The sequence below is a fragment of the Manacus vitellinus genome, unplaced genomic scaffold, assembly GCF_001715985.3.
Source record: "Manacus vitellinus isolate BGI_N305 unplaced genomic scaffold, ASM171598v3 scaffold_6_pilon, whole genome shotgun sequence".
NCBI lineage: Eukaryota > Metazoa > Chordata > Aves > Passeriformes > Pipridae > Manacus > Manacus vitellinus.
In genome coordinates, this window is record NW_021940750.1 from 27,374,840 (window position 1) to 27,398,909 (window position 24,070).

The window sequence follows — 24,070 nt, forward strand, 5'->3', positions numbered from 1 at the left end:
ATATATATATGTATCTGTATATAAGGCAAAAACATCAGTAGTCCCAGTAACTAGTAGTTAAGGTACTGTAGCCTCATGAGCACAAGTAAAGTAGATGGCAAAGGGTGTAGTCACTTTCTGTAGGAGAGGCAGGAGCCAGGTTTTATGTGGGTTCAGATTGTAACTTTGTGCTGACACTACCGTCACAAGAAGAGCTCTTGCCATTCCTCATCTGTCAGTTGCTTGTGTCCATGCATCATGCCCCTCTGGTCCCTGTCTCATGCAGGTTATAGCTGGGAAAGAGTAAGCAATGTGGATGTAAAAGCAGAAGGGTGTGGTGAGGCAATGCTTCCTTAGAGGTGCTACCATGTCCTGGGTTATGTGAAATAAAGTCTGGAAAGAAGAAAGTGATAAGGGGCTGGAGTGGCTAAGGGATGACATTGAGAAGGCAGACTGGAGACAAAGGTCTGAGAACGAGGTGGAGAAGGGCAGTAGGTGACCAAGGATGGGGTCACATCTTGTAGTGCTGGATGACTGTATGAGCATCCAGTGTGCTCTGGGCGAAGATGAAAGAAGGCTGACCACGGAGGCAGGAGCCCATCAGAGCTGCTTTGTTGTGCCAGGAGAGGAGGCTGCAGACAGTGTGAAAGCACTCTTGGGATAGGTGGGAACTCGGTGCCAAACTGTGGCCAAATTGCCCCACAGCCACCAACCTTACTGAGGCAGAGCATCATTGGCAGTGTGCTGAGGAGCTGCCCTTTCTCCACCCTGCCTAGCTGAATTCAGCTGACTTTTCCCAAGGAACTCAGTGTCGTGACACTGGTTTTATTGCCTGAGGTCTGAGGCACAGGTTGCTGAAGGGGCTTGGCCAGCTGTGCATCACCAGCCCTGAACAAGCACAACTCCTGGCCAGCGCTGTATTTACTGGGCTGCAGGGAGACCTTTTGCCTGCCAAGCTTTTGACATTGTTCAGCACTGAGGTATCAACACAACTATTCAGTTTTTTGGTATGCTTTCTGTGTATAGCCTGACAGGCAATTCCGCTGCTGTACTGCGAGGAGAGTCAGTTTTTCCAATTTACTTTAGAGGAATGTTTCCCTTTATTGTTGCGTGATGGAGCGTGTGATTGAGGCAAAGTAAGAAACTGTTCTGGGCCTGATTAGCCTGAAAAAAGCAGAAATGTGCTAGAAAAAAATAACAACAGTTATGAACACCCTTGGGACAGAAGATCCCTCTTCCATTCTTTCACCAAAACTGGCTGATTACATCTCAATTAAGAAATCATACATTTCAGCAGCAGAACTTGTCCAAGACTATTTTTTTTTCAAGGATTAGCCAATTGATGACTAAAATTTTGTGTATTTTTAGCAGGGGAGAATGGAAAAGCTGAATATGTAGTTAACCTTAGGGTTCAAATTTTAAGGAGTTTAACTGCATATAAGGAGGCCTCTGGGCATGCACCTAGTATCCTATTTTCCTCCTGTTCAGTGCAGCAGACACCTTGCCATTAAGGAGAGCAGACTGAGGAATGTTATCTTTTAATGCGGTTCCTGTTTCTGCCTATAAGATGTAGAGCTACCCTAGTTATCTTCAGATTAGCCTCTCTCAGACACAGATAACAATCTGTCTGCATCATCCAGGGCCCAGCATGGGCTAATTTCCCCTGTTTCTGCGTGTTTCCTATTAGAGAGAAAAGTCTACCATTGCCTACGCAGCTTCTTGGCAAGAAAAAACCCACCACTGAGCAAGTCTGCCCCATGGCATGGGATAACTGGGCAGCTCAGCCCCAGCCCTGGTCTTCAGCTTTGAGAGTGCCTTTTTGCTTCTCCTTTCTGCTGGATCTCCTCTGTCTCCACAGGCAGGACCAGGTCAAAGGCCATCTCTGTGTGGGCTGTAATAAGGACACAAGAGACATTATCTTCGTCTCGTCTACCATCTGTGGTTTGATTGGAGATAGAGACTGAATGATTTCTAGTCACCCTAGACATTTTCTCAAGGTCAGTCTGCCTGCCAAGGATGAGTTCTCCATTATCCGCAACACTATTAACCCTGAAAATTGGGTTAGAGTTAAGGAGTTCCCATTCAGGAGACTCCTCTGAGCTAGGAGCCCAGAATTTTGATTTGGCAAGAACAGTGACCGAGGTCCTGGGGGATATTGTAAAACATGATATGAGGACATATTTTATAACCTATTGTGCAAGTTTATAATTTCTCTTTTAAATGCAGACGTGCACAAGGAAAGCAGAAAGTCTCATCAAGTCCTTCTCGTTTGAGCAGAGTTCCATGTTGCTTTGACACACTGCTTATTTTAAAACATAAAACGCTTTTAAAATCAAAACATTTAAAACACAAAGCACTTGTGCAGCTGCTTTTTCAAGATGTAACAGTGCCAGGTTTCCATGCAATTTCAAAGTTGTTTTGGAAACATTCTGGTTGCTTATAGTTGGTGGCTTTTTTTTTTTTTTATTTTAGCTCTCATCCTGAAGAGTTACCTCCCCTCTCTCCATACAAACACTTTCATTTTCACTCTGAGCTTTAAATCGATAGACTATAGAGAAAGCCTGTTGGAAAGAAGCCCTCAGGGTCTTGTTAACTTTGTTAATCTTCACTTTGGAATTTTTTTTTGGCTTATTTTTCACTCCCAAGAGGCGTAATGTAAAATCTGTGTGTAATCAGAGCTAGAGACTATGCGTGCTGTTCCAGGATAATATTGTCTTACCCTATGCTGCTTAGTACCTTGAACACAACCCAAACAGCTACTCTAAATCAATACCCATAACACAAGTGTCCATGTCTCAGTGGCTAAACTGGAACAAATTATAATTTTTGTCCTTGGACAGTGTTTGCTATCTGAAGATCTTATAGAGCTTAATAAACAAGAGTTTAGACTTGTAAATGAGGTAAATAAGACATTGTTCAAATGAGGGCATTAAGGACCTCATACTTTGACCTCTGAGTAGGACTCTCAAAGTCAGTGACAGTGCAATCTATCCCGCTCAGAAGTGGGAATCAGAAGATCTTCTTTCATCAGTTTGGCAATTAGGTGGGATTGCAACTCTAGGAAGCAGAAATGTAATTTTTTTCCGTTTTTTGTCCACCCTATTGACCTCTGCCATTTCAGAGTGGATTATTCCCTTTCGTCATTCACCTTTGGAAAGTGTCCTGTTTGGAAAAGTCCTTTTTCCTGGAAGCCACTCATGCAGAATGTAGTTCTGGATACTGAGTGGCTTCCCTTAAAATGCTCAGAAAACTTCCTTTTTTCTATATGATTAACCTCAACTCTATGGTATTTCATGGCATATCTCAGAGCCAGAGAAACAGACTTTTCTCCAAAGTAAGTGGAAAAAATCCCATTTTTTAATAAAATACATCTGTATGATAGCATACATTTTTCACATTAGCATTGATTCTCAAGGTTGTCCATATGCCCTGGAGATTGCTGCTAAAAACTAAAGCCCCCGAATTCCAAATCATAGCATTACTTCCTGTTACATGAGGCACAGGGGAGACCCTTTGTATATCTGAATGCTTCTTTTGCTTCACAAAGTTCTACTGAAGAAATTTGCCTTCTGAAAGCAACTTACAAGTATATATATCCAGTCTGTCTTGTCAGCCATAGCCCTCAGCCGAGACAGTTTGAATGGGCAGCTGGGCAGCGTGAATCTTGTACTCACATTGTAATGTTTGAGTGGGTGCTGAATGACCTGTAAAAATGTGACTTCTCCAGCAATGATCCCAGCATTGGTTCAGCTGCTTACTGCACCAACCACATTGATTGAATATGTTATCCTACTCCCCTTGGTGTCCTTGGGAGCCCTCTCAGCCTCAACATTTCAGAAAGGCCGTGTTTTCCCCCATATCTCTACAAAAACAGACCCTGTGTGGCTACATCTGAAACTCAGTCCTTGGAAGAAATCCCAGATCTCCCCAGTCTCTGGCTGAAGAAAAAGTGGAATTTCCACAGATTTTCAGGTGTTTATTCCATACCTGGAAAGGAGATATAGGGTGAGGATCTAACTAGGAAGTCAAGTGCTTTGAAGTGGAACAGCCATTCTCCACACTGTGCTCTGCTCTTAATCCCTGAAATCACTGTTCACAGGGATACTTTAAGGAAAGCACTTGAGGAGCTGTGAGAGTTTTCTTTTAGTTGGGTTAGCTGTGCTTGAAGTACCTGTGAGAGACACCCTCCCAACCCCTGCTGAAACACTGATCACAGTGAGGAAGAAACAGAGCAGCAAAATGCCTGTGAAACACTTCTGCTCAAGCATCCTGCAACAGAGACAATGAGGCCAGGCAGCACCTGGATTTTATGCTGAATTAAAGGCATAAAATCTTAGTGGGCACCAAGGTGCTGCCCATCTGCTTGGGTGAATGTGGATGAACCAAAACACGGTGGAGCGGCCCAGACCCCTGTGCTGTTAGATGTGAGGACAGCTCCTTTTCTTAGCACCAGAATATGCACAGAGGGAAACAGTCATGTCAACTGAGTGTCCCCTCTACTCAGCCCCAGCCTGAGAAGACTGCAAAAGCCTGTGGTTTGCATCTTCTTTAATGGCATAATTTCATTCTGTACAACATAATTATGTTTTGTGAAAAACTCAGTTTAAAAATAGATTTCTCTTACACTCTAGAACCAAGCTCATTAACACTTTATCACTTCCATTACTTCCCACCAACAGCTATGATCAGTGATTTTTTTCATCATGGCCAGAAAGATTAAACTCTGTAGGAAGCCATAAAACTGAAATCCTGTGAGAAAGCATGAGTTGGATCCACAACGGGAGACTCTGGCAGAAGTTCAAACCAGGGAACTATTAGCCCTTCCTTGATGAGGGGAAAAACCAGAAACAACTGACAATTTAATGGAAGAATCACTAGGAAAGAGAAGAAAGACAAAACAGACATAGGTTGACCAAGACAGTCTGGAATTATGCAACCAAAAAATAAACTACAGCTTAGACATCAGGTGGAAGAAGCAGAGGCATGAGATCAGAGAATAAATAAAAAGGCCTTGAGAAGAGAAAACAGATAAACACTGACAGTGTTTTACAAGAACACAGCACTCAAAGGCCACACAGTACTGTCCAGAAGGTCATCAAGAAATAGCACAAGAAACAATGTGAGGGACAGATAGTAGAAACTTTCAAACAAATGGAGCTGTTGCAGAAACGTACCACAAACACACTAAGGACTTCTATCTATGTAGTCTAAATTTCCCTCTTTAGGAACATCCAGCTAAAGCTCTTTCTCTTAATACCATCGTGAGCCAAGTGCATGAAAAAGGGCCAGAAGGAGATTTACACATGCCTGGAGCACTGAAGCAATAACCTGAAGGAATTACATCACACTCTTGTGCGCTGCTGTAAAGCACAGCAGGTAGGACGAGCACAGCGTATCATGACAGACACAACAGCCTCAGCACTGGGGCTACAGTAGACACTGCAGCTTCTGTACCCATACCCACTGCAGTCCCTACAGCCAGGACTCATTCCCCAGGGGCAGGAAACTGCTAACCTGCAACAGCCAGGAATGACAGTTTCTGGGAGTAGGAAAGTTGGTAACCTCTGCCTTGGAGAGTTCCCGTCTTCACAGTGAGCTTTACTTGCTGAGGGGGGCACAACAGCAGGAAAGCTATCCAGTGCTGCTTTCTGCAAAGGTCAGTGCAAGCAAGGTCATGGCAACTGTGATATCAAACCAGAGACTTATATTAAAGAAGGGAAACATCTCTTGTTAGGAGACTATGGATTTATAACCCGAAAATAGAAATTAAAAAGTGGAATCACACCCATGATGATAAATCTCGCATTCGCCAGAATCTGGAAAAATGAGAGCGTCAGAAGAACACCCAATCAGGACTTTTGAGGATGGTTGTATTCTCAGTAGTCCTCTATCAACATAACGGCTGCAGAATAAGGAATTCATATCTTTGAATTCAGATGTTTCTGAAGGATTACATAGATACCAGAAACAGTGAATAAGACTAATATTGCCATTAGAGAAGAAGCTGAAGTAGCTGGGTCCCATGAGCCTACGTAAGCAATAAGATGGAAATTGGGTTGGTTTGTCCAAGTGACCAGAACAATAGGACTAGCAAATACAATTCTGTGGAGAAAAATCAATGAGGAAAAGAAGGCAGAATGCTCAGGGACAGTGTGACTCAAAGCCATCTGCATCTGGATGACGAAATGATGGGGAGATCTAAAGAGTAAAGTAAACATGAACACAGATTCCAGTCAGTGCCTAAAGATGACACTCTTCAGAGCATGCTGCTATTTTAAAGGGAAAAATGAGATGATCATAAATATTTATAGCGGTTCATAACCTGGCCATGTCCTGTTCACTTACTGAGTTGCACAAAGGACACAAAACAGAGTATGCTCAACAACGCACCACTAACTCGTGTTGCTAATGCTCCTATCACCCATTAAAAAATAAAAAATCAATTATTTCTTATCTCTTTGTTTCAGACCTCTCACCTCTACACATTTCCCCTTTTATTTCCTGAAGGTGATATTTTTCTGTGGGCTTCTAAATTTCAGGTAAAACTTAATATGCTGTGGCAATATGTTTTGCTCACAGAACCCAGCCTATTTTCGCTCTTGCTTTTGATCACATTGTTGACTTTCTGCCAGTGTTATGGTGAGATGTAAGTATTTCCTTGCTCTTCAGGTGCCCTGGGTCTGGTTTTATGAGCCCAAAAAGGTGACTTTTGTCTCTGCAGTTTTCAGCAGGATTACAGCAACCTGGCAGATGTCTGCTTCTAGATTCTGCAAAAGTCATGAGTTCCTGTAAATGGCAGCGTCACGATCCCTCCCTAAGCAGCAGCGCTCATGTCGGTGAAATGTCCCCCCAGATACCCACAACACATCCACAGCCAGAGAAAAGCACCTCTTCCTGGCTGTCTTCTCAGAGCAGGGTGCCTCAAGGGCAGTAATGGCACTGGGAGGAGACATACATTGTCCCCAGCAGTCAACAGAGCCCTTTTAGCTGTACAGACTTGCTATTTTCTGTGTCTTTCCGAGAACAAGAAACATGTAGCAGGACCCACTTAACAGTCTCCACAAGTGAATGACAACCATTCCCACAAGAGACGTTCCCGTACCAAGCCCATCATCTGCCACCCAACAGCAAAGCACTACTTATCAGTAGAGTCACCAGGTGTTTAGATAAAATCAGATTAAGGAAGTATTATGGTTTCTCCCAAGGAAGGTGTTCCTCACAGGAGATTGTGAGGCTTTCCCCATGGGTGCTGTGCTGGGAGTGTGTCCAAGTAGCCACAGCAGACCTGTGCAGGCTGCTTGACACTGTCGCTGTTCAGAATAAATTTTGGGCTGAGTACTGGTCCTGATGGTGTTAGTACCTTGAGTAATGACCTATCTAAAGCACTCTTCTTACTATTCTTCCATCTATTCTTGCTTATTCGCAGGCCGCCCAAAAATATCCCATGAGAGCTGCAGGTCTCTGTGTGATGAATTCCAACCTGCTGAGAAATATGCTTGGTTTTGTTACCTCCTATGACCTCTCAGAGCAGGGACAGTCCAATTTATGTATACCACCTGCCGAAAACTTCTGTCCTTAGGCTCCAGCAGCTTTTTGTACCTAGTCTGCTTTAGCTATATAATTCCTCGTGATTTGTGGTGTTTTATGCTATTTAACTATATATATGAGGAAAAGTAGCTGTATGGTGACAAGGCACTTGTATGTGGATACTCCTGACATGGAGGGGCTCAGAGGAGCTCCCAAATGGCAGAGCTTCCTGGCACAGAAACAATAAATAGTTCAAATCCAAGTGATTCGCTCATGTATGTGAACATGTACAGGTGCAGCCTGCTCTCTTACAGACACCTGCAACTCAGGATGCCAAAGTGAACATGTGGTTTTAGCAGAAAAAAAATGCTCTTAAAACCAGCATCTCTACAAAGGACTTTATTTAATTGTCGGAGATTTGAATGAGTTCAGACTCTTGGGTTTTAATTCATTCTCTAGAACAGAACTGGGTTTTGTCTTTATTTTTGTTTCCTGTGTCAGAACTGCGAAGCAGATGCGTTTCAGACTATAGGAATTTTTCATGGTAGATGTTTAATGAAAAATCCGTGACTGAAACATGATTCTTATTATGGAAAAAGAAAAAACTTGCCAGACATGATTTTTCCAGTTGTGAAAGAAAAGTAAGGGAGAGAGATTGTTTTGCTTGAAGAATGTTTTAAACTCCATATAGCAGTATGGTATTGGTGCATACTCTGAGGTTAATCTGTTTGTGCTGATGCCACATAAACTGATGTTAGGAATGACTTTTGAGAATTACATGGCCCTTGTCTCTTTAAAAAATACCTACACTGGTGTATTCAGCTCAAAATGGCAGCCTGCTGGGCCTGGGCTGGGCCAAAGGGAGAAGTAAAAGGAGGAAATGCCTTGTTTGGGGAATGAGCTATGAAGCTGAACAAGAGACAATCCTGAACATTTCTTTCCAGTGCGATATCAGCTGGCTGGAGATCAAGAGCCAGTGCATAGAGGCAAGGGAGAGGAGAGCCAGGTGGATGCCTCCCTCCTGCAGGTGCTAGAGGCCCTGCTTTGTAGGGGACTAAGAACCAGGCAGGCACGGCAAGGATCTGGAGACATTTCCCAGGGCTGTGAATCATGGCTGACTGAGGAAGCTGAGTCACAGTAGCTGAGCTTCACATCCACAGCTCTGAACTGTGGCCTAGAGAACAGTGTGAAGGAAGATGCACAGCATCTGTGAGCGCTGCCATGGGGGTGGGAGCTGGTGCTGCTTCCCAGGGACTCCCGGCATGCTCCTGTGGTGTGAACGGTGTGACTCTGGGCCTCCAGTTCTTTACAACCAGTAAGCAGACATTTCTGAGGACCCACTGCAGATTCCCTCAACCAGTATCTGTGATGGTGTGTTGAGTACAAACAGACATAGACAGTTTGTGAGACTGTAAAGCTGAAGCAAAGATGAACAGATCTCTCCCGCCGAACCAAGTCTTTCTCTCTGCCTTGGGTTGTCAGTCAATTTGAAACTTTCTCCGCCGTCCAGTGTAATTTTTTCTAGCTCAACAGCCAAAAGCTCTATAACAATGTGAGATTTGAGCTACACAATGCCATAGCATGCTGTTATAAAGGAGGTCATCGTGAACAACTCTGTAATATGGTATAGATTGTATTTTGCCACTTAAAGGAGAGTGCAGTCACTGAATAACACAATGGGAGGGAGAAGACAGGAGAGATGCAAACAGGCTGTGCTCACAGTGTCTGCATGACCCAGGTCAGAGCCCACACACATAGTAGTGAAACAATAATTTCTTTTCTTTTTCTTCAGAGCATTTTGTCCATCCAGATTCCAGCATGGAGAGTCACAAGGTCAACCCCATATGTACTGCAGACATGCACATCCTTAGAGGCAGATGGGCTTGTAACGAACCCTTTGGCTGTGACCTGAGGGTTTTTTTCATTCCCATTGTTTCTATTAGTGTCACAGCAGTCTGATATCTTGAGCTAACTATTCAGAAAGCCAGGCTATTTCTTCTTTAGTGTCTCCCTGAAGAATCTCGTTGCATTTAGCCTCGTTGCATTTGAAGCCAGTTCTTCATGGTTCTTTATATTAATCTTTTCTGGTTTTTACCAGTCCTGTACCTGGAAGGATCTGTCCTGGTATTTGAGGATGTCTTCAAACTGGTTGCCTTCTACTGTGTCAGTAGGTGAGTTGGATTTATTGCTTCCATGGCATGGTCACTTTGCTTTTCCCTCTGGATCGTCCTTCCCCAGTATCCAGTCACAGCACAGATCCCACTGTTTCCTCTGATATCCTCTAATCTGCCAGACCAGGAGGCAATATCCAATGCTAGTATCTACAATAGAGCCATATCACCCGTTTTCTAGCCAGGTAAACCATAATCACAGCTATCCCTGCAGTTGGAAGCTTTGTCTGAAGAAGGTCTGTAGGGCTGCACACACAAAGGACAGAGAACTGAGCTAGGAGGGCAGGGAGGAAAAAAGGGCCTGGATTAACTATTTATTTAAAGCAGCTTTAAGCATACACACACACCTGGTACCGACTTAGCAAACCTACCAGTAGATTGTTTTCTGTGTTTGTTTGCTCAGCACAGAAATACCAAACATAATGGGCACAAAGATGGAAAGATCTGTAAAGTAATTTGCATTAGAACAAGGTTTGATAGCAGCTGATGAGTCCCTCTGTGTAATTAAACCTGTGTGCCTGCAGCCTCCTCTACTCTGTGTCCTTGCGCCAAGCACACTGCAGCAACACCTCCACAACCTACTTACCCCATCTCTACTGCAGCAGGCCTGGTTTTGAGTTGGATGTAGACTTTTGACCTTCCCTATATAAACTTAGATGACTCTTAAAGTAGTTATTTCCTTTTAAGAGGAAGAAACAGATTCAGGATATGTTTCCAAGGCAGTCATGTTTGTCACTTGGTTAGGTCATGTAGTGGAACAGTCTGTCTGCAGTGTGCTGCAGTTTGCCCAGACAGTCATATTCACTCTATTTTGGGGGCTGCTTCTGCAGCCAGCTGAGTTCAACACTGCTGGGCCACGACTCCTGCTTCCATGCAAGAGAGCATGCTCTGTCTCACCCTCATCAGTTAAAAGACATTTAGCCATCTAGATGTGTATAGACCCTATAGAACAGGCATAAATTAACCTCTGGACCCATCCAAAGATTTCTGTCATGCCAAAGCAAAGAAGAGCCCAAATGCAAAACCGAATTTGGCATTTCTATTCAAATAGCTGGTGAGAGAGAAAACACAGTCACTTCTGCTTTCCTGCAAAAACAATCATGGCTTAAGACAGTCTCAGAAAGAAAGAAAGAAAAGCTCTTCTCTTAGTTCCTGTTACAGATGTTATTTCTGAGTGTCAAATACACTCTCAAATGATTCATGTAATTTCCAAGGTTGCTGTCAAAAGACAAGATAAAAAGGGAATAATTTTCTGAGAGATGCAGGTAATAAAAAGACACTGACATACCATTTGCTGGCAGCTTGTAGGAGCTCTCTGTGAGATGGAGAGTGGAGAGGCCTGTTCTCGGGGATGTAGTAAATCACCTATGAATAGCTGGAAATAGCTCATCAGGGCTGACTTTCTTTTTCTTCTCAAGAGAAAGTTTGGCCTGGATAGATTACCTCAGATCATAACACCTGTAGGTAACAGGTGACTTGGTGGCTGGTCTGCAAGCTGCTGCTCCATTAATAAAACCAGATTTTTTTTTTTATTAGGGTAATGTCCTAATATTCCTGATTTTTAGATGTATCTTTCTATAAAAAAATAGAATAAAATTGAAGGGAACTATTTATGCATATAAAAATAGCAAACAAAGAAAGCAGAAGGTCCATATATCCTCTTCCTCTTTTAAACCTGGTATCTGCCAAGAAAAAAGTAATAAACCAGAGATCACGTCAGTTTATGTCAAACAATGTGACAACAGAGTGCTCAGTGGTGCACAGAGCACCAGTGCACATGGAGTACACAGTACATCAGTAAGGTCTGTATCTCTTAATAAGGGCAAAAATAGGCCCCCTGCATTCCTATATCAACAGATTGGGCCTCCCTGCATCTGCAGTCATGTGCATTTTTGAGCTGTGCATTTGTGTAGCAGACACCTCCTATTCACAAGGCCAGCTTTTTCTATAATGGTTTCTTGCATCTTGTAGAACATTTTGTTAAACTTTTTAATGTGTAAAATGACCCTGCACCATTCCTTGCTGCCTTTTAGGGACTGGCTTTTGTAGTCCTTGTTAGAATGGAAATTGAGGTTTAGCAAATTGTCACTGGGCAAGAGGTAAACCTGAACACTTCAGTGCCAGTCCAAGAGCTCCGTTAAATTATTTGAGACTTAGGGTGTATTTCAGTGAAACTCAACTAACATTCTCTGAGAAACTGTATCTTTTTTTCAGTAAAAAACCAGCATCTTTCCAGAAACCAAGCAGTCAGAAATCTCAGTGGTATACCTCAGAGTAGAGGGATATATGTATTCTTTTAGTGTCATACAGCAACCTCATCACTGTCCCTTCACCTAGGGGTTACCTTTTCCCAGGAGGAGTTTTCCTTCCCTAATCCCTCTGTGTCTTGCTGTGTCCCAGTGCCTTAAACTTACACATATTTTTTGAAAAGGAAGCAGAGTAGGGAGAGAGAGGTAAACAGAAAGAAAAAGGACTTCAAATCCTTTCCACACAAAAAGATTGGCTTTTCTAATTACAATAATTACCATTTGCAACACCTTTTTTTCATGGGAAGGTATTTTAACCTTTGTGGCCTCCCCTGTGGTGAGAGGCATTCCTGAAGTTTTCAGAGTACAAAGCCAAGACACAGTGATTAAATCAGTGCCATGGCATGAAGCATCACCACAGAAGCTGGTGATCTCTTGTGAAATCAGAGCAACCCAGACCGACAACAATGTCCATGATGCCTTACCATCCAGGACTTTGCAGAACAGGGCAGAAATTGTGAGTCAATCCAATCACTAAAACCAAGTGAAATCTAGAGTTCCTATCCATTATGGAGTTTATTGTTTTGCTGGTTTTTTACTGTGTTTCTTTTTACAGGGATTTGCTGCCCTTCACCCTGAAGCTGCCACAAGCAATATTAGAAGCCAGTAGCTTTCAAGACCTTGAAATTATCTCTAGTCTGGGGATAGGTAAGTCCCTCAAGGCTTGTGAGAACAGAGGTGCCTTGCGCAGATATAATGCAACTGGAAGACAAATGAACTATTTTCTTTGGAATATCTGAGGAAGTTTGAATGCAAGAGGAAGATGTTTATGATCTTCAAGTTCATAGAAGTTCATAGATCCAACCTCCACTTGGATCTCTGTGCAGGGAGTGGGACCTACAGTCTTACTGTGGAAGCTGGAGCTTCCAACAGCTAAAGTATGGCACAGCCCCTCAGGGTAGCTTACATACACTGGAAATAGCTGGCATCTGAGCTATATGGAAAACACCTTTGCAATTTCCCCTTCTGATGTGTGGGAGCAATACTGATGGAAGTGTGTTATTTTTGCATTTTGATATTTCTGCTTCCTTTTGCAAGATTTCTAGTTGGTAGAGAAATGTGCATCATCCCAGCATGTTCTCTCGCCTCACGCTAATCAGATACAAAAAGGAACATTACTTTTAGTGACAGCACCAAACAAGCAAATTTTAGATAAGATGTATAAAGTTATAGAGAAGGGAAAAGCAGTTTTATTGACTAAAGGAGGTCTCCTTCCTATTCCTTTCCATTTAGCACACTCCACTTCAGACAGCTATGACAGTGCTGTCTCTTGTGCTCCTTTGCTTTTCAGTTTTCCCTCAGGTGTTGAAAACAGCCAAATAATGGAGAAAGCTGAAGAGTAAGCTCACTTAGAGGTACTCACTAGAGCACCCTGGGCCTTTAGGGGTCTATTTTTGCATCTTCTGCATCATACCTCGCAGAAGGCATGGGCATACCCCACTAGTTTCAGTTCAGGCAGCTTCATTGAATTTGACCACCAGATTTGCCTCTAACATTTTCAATATCCTTTATTTTGAGGATGTTCCAATTTGTCAAAACATTCTTGAATATTATGGCTTAAAAAAAGCTACTTTACAACTTGAGATTACAAATTACAAACTTAATTTTATTATAACAAGTCTAAAAATCTGGATTAAAATGTAGGAAGTATATCATGTCTAATTTGAGCCAGTAGAGGATATGCTGATTCAGGCAACAATTTCCAGCAACTTCTGAAAGGAAGGATTAGTTAAAGCACAAGCACCAAAGCAATGTTGGTTGTAGTCTCCTTCTTTCCTGTACTGGTGGTCATGAAAGTGGTGATGCTTGGAGGTCATTTTTGTCATGATATATTGCATGCTGGGAAAGTTTCTGACAACAGAAGAAAATCTGCAGTTGTGTACAGTCTTCCTGGGAAACAGTGTTAGCTTCCTGGAGTGCCATGCTGTCTTAGTAAAGTCAAACAGGCTCAACTACTGAGTAATGCTGTTCACTGCCTCCTGGAACAAAATTTTGTGGGTACAAATGAGTACACAAATAACAAGTGCTGCCCAAAGGGGCACTCCTCAAGGAAAGATAGCGCTGTCTGAAATTCTCATATGTTGCTTTTTATTTATTTCAAAGTGATATGTGTTTCAAGGGGGTAAAAGTAAAATGTCTTACTGCAAGCTGAATTGTTCCACAGAGGATCTGGCTGTTCTGCATATTTTCAAAGAGGATGTACTCCAGGCCCTCTAGGCCTGACCTTGCTGGTACAGAGGGCATTTTAGCAGAAGAGTTAGCATGATTGCATTGCACAAAAAGAGCACATACCTTCACAGACATGCCAAAGACTCAAAGAACAGGGTGCAAGCTAAGGGAAGACCCAGGGCTGCAATGGAAAATGATCAAATGGCCTTCCCTACTCTATGAGACAGTGTGTCTGTGCTGCAAAACACCTACTCTGAAGCAGCTGTGTAATTCTTGGTAGGACCACCTCATGTAGTCCTTCTCAGTCTGAGTGGAGCATTGCATTTTCATCAGTGTCTTATCATGGCCACTACTGAGAAAAATAACCAACTTCCCTTTTGTGGGTTGGTTTACTCACCATTTCCTCAGCCCATGAGACTTCACAGCATTATATTCTGACTGAAACAAGCAACTTCGACTGTCTGTCATTTACTGATACCCAGTAGAGTCAGAGCTTTTAAGGAAAAGGCTACCCCAGACAGACTCAGATGTGAGGGGGGTGGCAGAGTGATGCCAGTATGTGCAGTTGCATCTGCACATCTGCTTCTGAGTTCTGTCGTCAAGAGTGCTGTTGTTCCTGGCAACACTTTTATTTTAAGCTTCTTTCTTCTTCTCCCTCTCATGATAGGAAATCTGAGAATAAAGCTGTTCTAGTGTCAGCCACCCTAAGAAAACACATTGACATGCTTATAAAGCTGAATTTGCCATGGACACTGGCCTAGGCTGCAAGAGGATAAACCTGCAGTTTTATCCTGATGGGAATGGACTGTCTTTTAGTTCACCTCTTGACGTTAGAGCTGTACCCCGTACTCAGCGCTGAGGGTCATTCCACATGTGTGCCCCATCCATCCCCTCTTGGGCCCAGTATGTGATGTTTTGGCAGTGAGACAGGCCTAACACCAAGCACAAGGCAGGGTTCAAGCATTATGTGGCAGCCCCCTTTGTGTCCCCTGAAATCCACCCAGAAGTGCATGCTGTCAGTGTCAGCTCTGCGTCCAGGGACCAAGCATGCTGAAATAGTTATTTAGTTATCTGCATCCTTGTGTTTCCAGGATTTCCCATCTTTCCCTTATCCCTGTGGGCATCTACACAGTCCTCACTCAATGCACTCTAAGTATACTCAGAGGTTTATATCTTTTTCCTTGGTAAGAACACAGGGGGTTTGCTGGATCCTGTTTTCTGATGCTTCCAGTAGTGGACCCTGGATTAGCAGCTTTAAGAGTGCTTGAAAGCAATCAGACTTGTAAGGCATACAGGTTTGAAACCTCATCTCTGGAGGAAGGGAAAAAGATGAAAAGTGATACTGAATACTATTCAAAGGATGTACAAATCCTTTGTAATTTTTTAAAAACAGTTATTGAAAGGCAAATTCTAGTAAGAGATTTCTGACATACAGAAAGGACTACTTGCATCTGAAACACCATCTTTCTTTTCTAGTAACAGTTGATGGCACTGAAGTACTTAACTATTCCTTAGTCCTTCATCATACCTCCTTCTTGTGTACAGTCTTTGGCGTCATCTTTTCTCTCTGCAGGCAGGTGCAAAACAGAGTGGGCATGGCTATAATTGTCATCCGGAGCTACAGACATTAATGATAATTTTAATCTGGGGAAGGTGTTTAAAATCATGTGTTTCTGGACTGGTTGTACTGCAAAGAAGGATCAGACCTCTGTGTAGAACAGACTCTGCCACATAAGCTTGCTGCACAGTATAGTCATCTTCATCTGTTGTGCTCCTGATGCATGTCAGATCCAGGCTGTATATCTCAGACCTGCACCTTCCCATGGTGAGCAAGAGGGAGACAGAACTCATCTGGGATCTTCACATGCTCACCTCAGGTATCCACAACTATTTGAAGGGCAATGATCACTGAACAAGCCATAGATCTCTTTTTGCAACAATTTGTGTTTGTTACTTGTACTTTCCTGCTCACACTGAAAATGCTGAACAGCATTAATAGTTTTCACTAGGTAGGTGTCTTAAACTTGACAAGAAAGAGGATTCTGGTGAAGCTTCTGAGCTTATCCCCTGGTTTTAAGCATCTCGCACACATAAAACAGGCAACCCTTTCTTCACGTTGTTTTGTGCAGAGGTTTGAAGGCTTGTGTACCATTTATTTTAACAAAAAATAGGTCTTCTACGTATCATTAGCAGCTAAAACTCTCTCAGAACCTTTTTTCATTCTTCTTTTCTCTCAGTTGTCTTTTTTTTTTTTTTTTGGTCAGATTTTTGGGATTCCTACTTAAACCACAGAAGAAGAGAAGAGTTATCCCATCCTGCAAAAGACTCAGACAGTTCAAGATCTACCCAGCATTTTGCAAGTAGCACAAACCACTGCTCATGTGAAATTGAGCTGTCAATAGGAAATGACAGGCTGTGGTTCGTGAATCCCATTTTCATAGAAGAGTGCAGTAATCCTTTTCCTCCAGATGTACCACCTCCTAAAAGCCACACTGTGACCATCGATCTCCCCCCTGCCACCATGATCACTGAAAGGAGGTCTCCCCGCCGGCCCCCTCCACCTCCACCTTCTCACGCTCTGGTTCAGAAATTTTCTCTGAAGCTCCCACAGGATCCTATGACTGCTTGTGAAGAAAACAAGCTGTTTCTTAAGCCACTAGGAAAGAGCACAGAGGAAATGAAAGCTGAGGGCGGTGACAGTAAAGAAGAAGAAAGGAAGCAGAGCTGCTCGGTCAGTGAGCCCTCAGCAGTGAGCCCCGAGAAGGGCTCCCAGCCCTCTGTCCCCCCACGGAGGCGGCTGTATGAGCGGACCTCGGAGGAGAGCTGTGCGGGTAAGCCTGAAAGTTGTGAAACGCGGAAAGGGGAAGGGACAGAAGAAAAACAAGATAAAAGTACAGAGAGCAGAGATAAAAGGTTACTGTGCAAAAAGGGTATAGAGATGCCCGGGGAGGTTTCCAAAAGGGCTGTATCACAGTTTCAGAGGATGAAGCCAGAACCTGCAGAGAAGAAGGAGGACGTGCCTGAGATAAAAATCAATGCCATTGAGAAAGGGAAGCCACCTCCTATTCCACCACCAAGAAGGAAGAGGCTTTCCCAGGTACCAAGGATCCAAAGCTCCAACCAGTTGAAGCTAGGAACAGTGCCAGAGACGGCCACGACCACAGCTCAAGCTGTGTGCAAGGACAGCCCAGCTACAGTGGCAGGTGGTGCTACTTGCGCACACATCAAGACTGAACCAGAACATGGCCACAAGTCTGTCAGCTCAGCTGAACAGAAAGGTTTACACTTGTCCCTGGAGGACGTGGGAGGCAGCACAACAGCTCAGGCATCAGCATCCGAACCAGACTCCTACTCTACCAGCAGCACAGAGGATGACATGGAAATGCTGAGTAGTTCATCTGGTAAAAAGACACACTCCATAATCTTGGCCAAGGCCAAGAACAGGCTGTCCTTTGTGAACCTGTCCAACGTCTTCACAGTCTTTTTATCTAGTGACAGGAAGCTGCAGAAGAAGATAGTGGAACTGGCACAGGACAAGGATTCATACTTTGGTAACCTGGTGCGGGACTACAGGGTGTACAGTTTAGAGATGATGGCAAAGCAGAGCTCCAGCACAGAGATGCTACAAGAAATCCGGTTGATGATGACACAGCTGAAAAGTTACTTAGTGCAGAGCACTGAGTTGAAGGCTCTGATAGACCCAGCCTCCCACACCGAGGAACAGTTAGGTAGGTGACTGTGGTTTATTCATCCTTGGGCATGATTTGGGAAGGTGAGGATGAAGACAGGATTATGCAGACACAGTTTCTGCTTTACAGAATTATAAACCATCTCTTAAAAGCTGAGGGGTATGAATTGAAGTCTACTCTGTTGTTGCCAGCACTTGGAGGAACAGCTCTAAAACCTGGAGACCAATGAGGGGGAAAAACTCATTATGAATGTTTTAAAGGGAAAAGTTTAAGCAGAAGAGATGTGTGTCCATGTGTGTGAGAGAGACAGACATGTATGTATATATGCAGACACACTTATACAAATATGAGTCTGTATAGGTGAGCACTCACAGAGTTTACTGGAAACACAAAAAGCCAACTTCCCCCCCCCACAGCTGCATTCCCCATGGCCTTTCACATCCACTGCTCTGCCGTGAGGATGGAGAACTCCTTGCATGTGGCAGACAGATTAAGGGTCAGTCACTGTCTCACAGGGAGGGACAAGACTATGATGATTCTGAGTGGCAGGTTGGAGCAATCACTTGATTTCGCCCTATGCTCCTCAGAGTTCAGAGGTGTGGAAGAGCTGCCTGCTGTAAGACTACTGCTGGCTCCAAAATGCAGCATTCACCTCTTTGCCACCGATATAATTTGCCTGTTTTTAACTGTTTACAGGTGTTTAATTGGTTCTCATTCATATCCTGTGAGGGAGTAATGTGCTACTTCTCTCCTTGCTAAAGATTGGACTGGTCTGTTTAATGTACATCCATGAGGGAACCTACAAAGAGCTGTAGGATTTTTTTATCCCAGTCAAAGCTGTACAGCCAGAAAAAGTGTGCATGCATGCATTCACATGCTCTTTTGAAAGCTTGAAACTCTTTCTTGAGGATCTGAGAACCAGCGTAGAGCTATTTATGGATCCCTAAGTCAGCTTAAAACAAGCTGGGAGATGGGAGACCCAGCACATGGTCAACCACAGAAGTAACCAGGGATTCCAGGAGATTCTACAGCTCCAGTAGGAGCTAAGGTGGGACCCAGCTACGTAGTGAAGACTTAAGTAGCCAGGACTAAGACACAGTCTACTGCCAGTCTCAGCAGGCCCTGATGATTTTTTTCTCATAAAGCAAAGGCTTCACATGATCCTGTAGACTCCTCAGCAGAACAGACCCTCTACCAGCCCCTTGCTATAGCTAGGAAAGGGGACCTGCAGTTTCACTTCTCATGCACCTGCCATTTTTGTCCCAATAACCTCTTTCTTCAAGGCAGAGGGGGTGTCAGCATAGAGAAGTCTCTCTTGAATCTTGGTTATTGGAGAGGAGGCAGAAAGAAGTGTCCTTCTTATGCTTGGTAGAGATGTATGTGTACAAGGATCCCACCACCTTCCCACAGACATGCCTGCTTGGGTCTAGCTCTGTTCACTGATAGTTTCTTAACAGGATGATGTGGCCTAGTCAGCCTCAGGAGGACTGTCTGCTCCTGTGGAGAACAGGGATTCCCACCATGGAAAATTTGCCACTTGAATTTGTCCTGCTTCAGGCTGGTTGATTCTCTGGATTCTTTAAAATAATTGGATTTTGCATACATAAATTTTACTGCCCTCTGCTTCATTCCTTACTGCCTGAGCAGATGAACTCTTTTGCCAATTATCTTTTTGCCTCAGTGCAGGGGGAACAAGATCTCTTGCTCTACCTCTGGTTTCTAGGAATCAGACAAGACTTTCTCACAGTTTCTCATGCTTCCTTTTGTCTTTTATCTCCTGCTAAATATTAATCAAAAACTCAACCCATAAATACTATTTCCTCATCCATAGGTCACATAAGAGCTGTCTTAAGTATGAGTAATTTAAAGTCACTGAGCAGTAGAGAAACTTCTGACCAGGTGTTGGTGTCTCTCTCTGAGCTGGTGGCTACAGCCACTTTTCAGTCACTGAGGAGAAAGGGGTGCTTTGAAGATACAATTAATTTCATCCCAAAGTGAATATCTCAAACAGGTCAGAGGGAGAGCGAAATCAGCTGAATCCCACCTGGACATCTGTAAGGGCAGGGCTTGGAAAAGAAGCACAGTTAGGTGAGTTTCCTCATCTGTCCCCAGACTTGGCTTTCCTGCTGCCTGAGAGTGTCATGCTGGTCAGCCAGAGGTCAGGCAGAGAGAGCAGGGACTGCTGGTAGCAGGCGGTCTTCTACAGCTCCAGTGGCAGAGATCACACACTGATGTTCATCTCAAGCCCATCTAGGACTTCTGGAGGGTGTTGGTAATGAAATGTTTGCTTTCTGGGATATAAGTTCTGTTCCCTGCTTACAGCTATGCAGTAGTAGTTGAATAACCAACCACATGCTGCCTTAGGACTTTTACTTGCACCTGTACTACTGTATTATTTGTTATGCGCATTTGTGTTCTCCCTTCTCTATGCAGAAGTGATTGCTGAGACAGCTTTATACAAATGTGTCCTGAAACCTTTGAAGGAAGCAATTAATTCTTCATTAAAAGAAATACACAATAGAGATGGATCCTTACAGCAGCTGAAAGAGAACCAACTTGTGATACAAAACACAACTACCACTGACCTAGGCATCATGACCAGTGTGCCTGAAACAGTTGTGATGGAAAAGATCCTTCACAAATTCACAACCATGCACAAGACGTACTCCCCAGAAAAGAAAATTGCCATCTTGCTGAAGACCTGCAAGCTCATCTATGACTCCATGGCTCAGGGAAACCCAGGTACAGTGCTTCTTCTGAAATGGTATCCCTCACGGATCCTTCTCCATGTGTCAAAGGAACAGGGTTTATGATACAACTGGTGTGGTAATATTCACATTGGAGATAGCAGTGGTGGTTGATGTGTTAGGTATCAGCTGCCCACAGGTTGTGTTCAGAATGGGATGGCAAGTGACTGTGAAGTTCTCTGCACTAATAACAGGTATAAGATGTTACCTGGTTAAGCTCCATAACTCCCAAACCCAGATATCTGTAAATGTGTGTTACGTGTCATGTCCTTTCTGCACAGGTCTTCACACAGCTCTCCATATATCCTCAGGGCTCTGTCCCAGCTTGTGGCAGAGTAATGGTAAATTCTAGGAATGGGTCTTTAGGAATATTCTCTCAGTTTGGCCTTTACAAAGTTTTGCCTAATTTGAGGAGGAGATGCAGAATGATAGTACTGTTTGTTACTAATTCCTGATGCTCCAGTGAATTCCAAAAGCCACTGCTTCTTCAGTGTGAGGAAGTATGTACTCTGAGTATAAACATAACTTGGGGCTCAGGCCAACCACTACTGCACACATTAAACCACTGGCCTGCAGACAGGATGCATCTTTGCAGATAGACCAGAAGTCTCTTCCTCCAGCAAACAGCCTTGCCAATTTAAGAGCTATTTTTGTATACTAGTGAGCTGATGACCACAAATTTGGAGAGAAGCCAGGTATTAATTTGCAATAACCTGTGGTTGTTCAAGAACTCTCAATCTCCAAAGGTGCTTTTAGCTGTTCTGCTTTATTTTGTACTGGCAACACTTGGAGCACTCATACATACATGTGTCCCTACTGAGCCTCACCTCAAGGTCATCCCTTGGATAGCAAGCAGCGAGGTTCAGTGACCAGTCTAGACACATTAACAGCAGAGTAAGAAGCCACTCCAGGGCTGAGCCTTAGCTGCAGGGTGAACAGGACCTCTCACTGTCCTTAGGTGTTATGAGAAGATTTGGACATATGCAGGGAAATTTGCTGTAAATTTGTTAAAACAGTTGTGTTAAGTTTGAGAATAAATTTAGAATAGATCAAGGACTTGCAAGCCTCATTAAACCCACGTAGGAGACATGGTCTCTTTCTGCTGGTGTTATGTTATGTGTATGTCACACCTTAGCTCAGGGCTGGAATTTCTCTATTGAACGAAATATTGTTGTGTTATTTTATGTAACAAAAATTAGGGGTCAGGGAAATAATTGAAAAACCCCTACATTAAAAGATTAACATTTATGAAATCAGATGATTTCATTGTGGTTTGCTATGCCAACCAAAGTGCTTAATTTTGGCCAGCTCAGCTGTTTTCTCATGTTGAGTACTACTGCTAGCGGGATGTAGGTCAGAGGCTGAATTCAAACCTAGGCATCCAGTTCCCTCTCCCTTATATATTCTCAGTGATGCATATCAGGGCCTGGTCAGAAGAAAACTGGCCTGGAACTATGGAAACATACCCCAGTGAATTAACACCAGAAAAAAAAGAGGTTAAGGGGAGGAGAATGCTATAGTCTTAACTCCTGGAAAATAGTAGACTTGGAGAGACTTGGAAATGCCCTGTAGACCCACTTAGGAGTCAAATGTGTGAAACTTCTTCCACAAAATTAATTGAACCCAGACCACTTTCATTTTCCACCTGGCAAAGACAAGTATTCAGAAATCTGAAACATTTCTCTGACAGGGATTTCCTGCCCATGGCATGCAGAAGAGCAGCTGTGGACTGCTCAGACCAGATTTCAGTGGGTAGGAATTCTCCTCCTGCTCTCTGCCCATCTCAAGAGCAACAGTGAAGGCCCTCTTTTGCTTTCAGCCAGCCATGAGGCAGCACAGTGCTCTTCACACAGGAAGAACAGAGGCCATACTCAGCTTCCTGTGCAACAGCCTCTTCTTTTAGCTCCTTTTCCTCACTGCTGAATTAGAAAGTTCCTTCCTCTTCCAAGATCAGGGTAGGTGGAACACAAAACTAATCATTCCCTCTGCTGCAGGACCAAAATCAGTCTACCTTTGTCAGAAAAATTATCTGTTTGATAACGTGGTAACTACTTATGTTGTCTATTTTAATTTATAATTTGTCCGCTCTTTATTCACTTTAGGATGACCATAGGGTGAGCTGACCTAAGAATATGGTTTCATATCTCAAATCGAAGTGCAAATACCAATACCACCAAATCAAGCACCTTTTTTTTTTTTCAAATCCATATGAAAACACAAATTTTTGAACATTTTGAGGCACACGTACAGCAGTCCTGGTTTGGCCAGGATGTCCCAAGAGGTACCAAGTTTTCTTTAAAACTAAGGATAGGCTTATTCAGGAACATCTGTGCCTGTGGTAGTGCCCATCTTTGCACTGCTGAAAGAGTCGTGAAACTTTTAAGTCCACCTTGTCTGACCACGTATTTCAAGATATTTTAAGAAAGGAGGAGATCTTTTGTTTGATTGCAATTCATACTATATGACAAAATCTGGCTGATAAATCGGCTGTGGTTGAGCTCCCTGATACTTAAGACTGCTTTAAACTACTCTCTCTTCCTCAAGTTGAAGGCAATCAACTTGTGGATCTGATTCCTCACAAGGAACTAGGAGGGCAAGATCAGTCTTTGTCAATACACCTTTCTCCCAACAGACCACTGAGTACAACTACAAAACACAGTAGGTGGCCACAGATGGGTATCGTGCCCGGCTTCTCATTATGTACTTTGGGGAATCAGTCAATGGAGTTCAGGTGATTCATCTGGCTAGATGTAGGTTTCTGCTTTAGAGTGAGATGACTCAAGGCAAACTCCAATGACAGTATTGATTACTTTGTTACTGGCTATAAAAGGAATGCAGGGGAACTGGTTCAGATGCTTATATGTACTGTGTAGGCAGTGATATTAGTAAGTGAATCCTTCCCAAAGGGACAGTTATTATAGTATTGAGGTGTCTCACTGAGCTTCTCCAGCTTGTATACAAACTTAAATAACAGCAACATATGCCTCCAAGAATGTAACCCACAACCGAAAAACATGTAACCTGCCTGCTAAAAATACTACGAATTGTTGGTAAGAATAAAATGCATTTAACAAACAGGAAAAAAAAAGAGTTTGGAAACCCACCACCCACAAAATGGCTGGCATTTTTTTTTTTTGCATTATTTTATCTGTGCACTAGAAAAAAGTAAGAGGCAGGAATCATGCTGCTCCTACATTTGGAAGGCGTGCCACCATACCCACAGGGACAGTTGGGCACATAGCTGACTTATGTAGAAAAAACACACTTATTTTTTATCTTTCAGAAATACCTTTACTCAGACAAAATATTAAAGGTGTATTGGGGGATAGAAAGAGAATCTCTACTTTTCGTCAAAAACACAAATGTCACTTACAGAGTGAGAAACAAGATGCAAATTTGCAGTATGTGTGGTGTATACTGGCAGTGGTGTACCTGGAGCACCAGGCCTTGTGCTTCCTGGGAACTGCCACTCTGTGGAAGAG

The 24,070-nt window shown here is 43.3% G+C and overlaps 1 protein-coding gene across 1 annotated transcript in view; it reads left to right on the forward strand.

Moving 5' to 3' along the window:
* Positions 1-24,070, forward strand: part of RIN3 (Ras and Rab interactor 3) — a 65,696-nt gene that overhangs the window by 30,144 nt on the left and 11,482 nt on the right. Inside the window, exons 4-7 of the mRNA XM_018082845.3 lie at positions 9,605-9,677; positions 12,540-12,631; positions 16,417-17,880; positions 20,275-20,583. Coding sequence (XP_017938334.2) covers positions 9,605-9,677; positions 12,540-12,631; positions 16,417-17,880; positions 20,275-20,583 — 1,938 coding nt within the window. The remainder of the gene's footprint in view (positions 1-9,604; positions 9,678-12,539; positions 12,632-16,416; positions 17,881-20,274; positions 20,584-24,070) is intronic.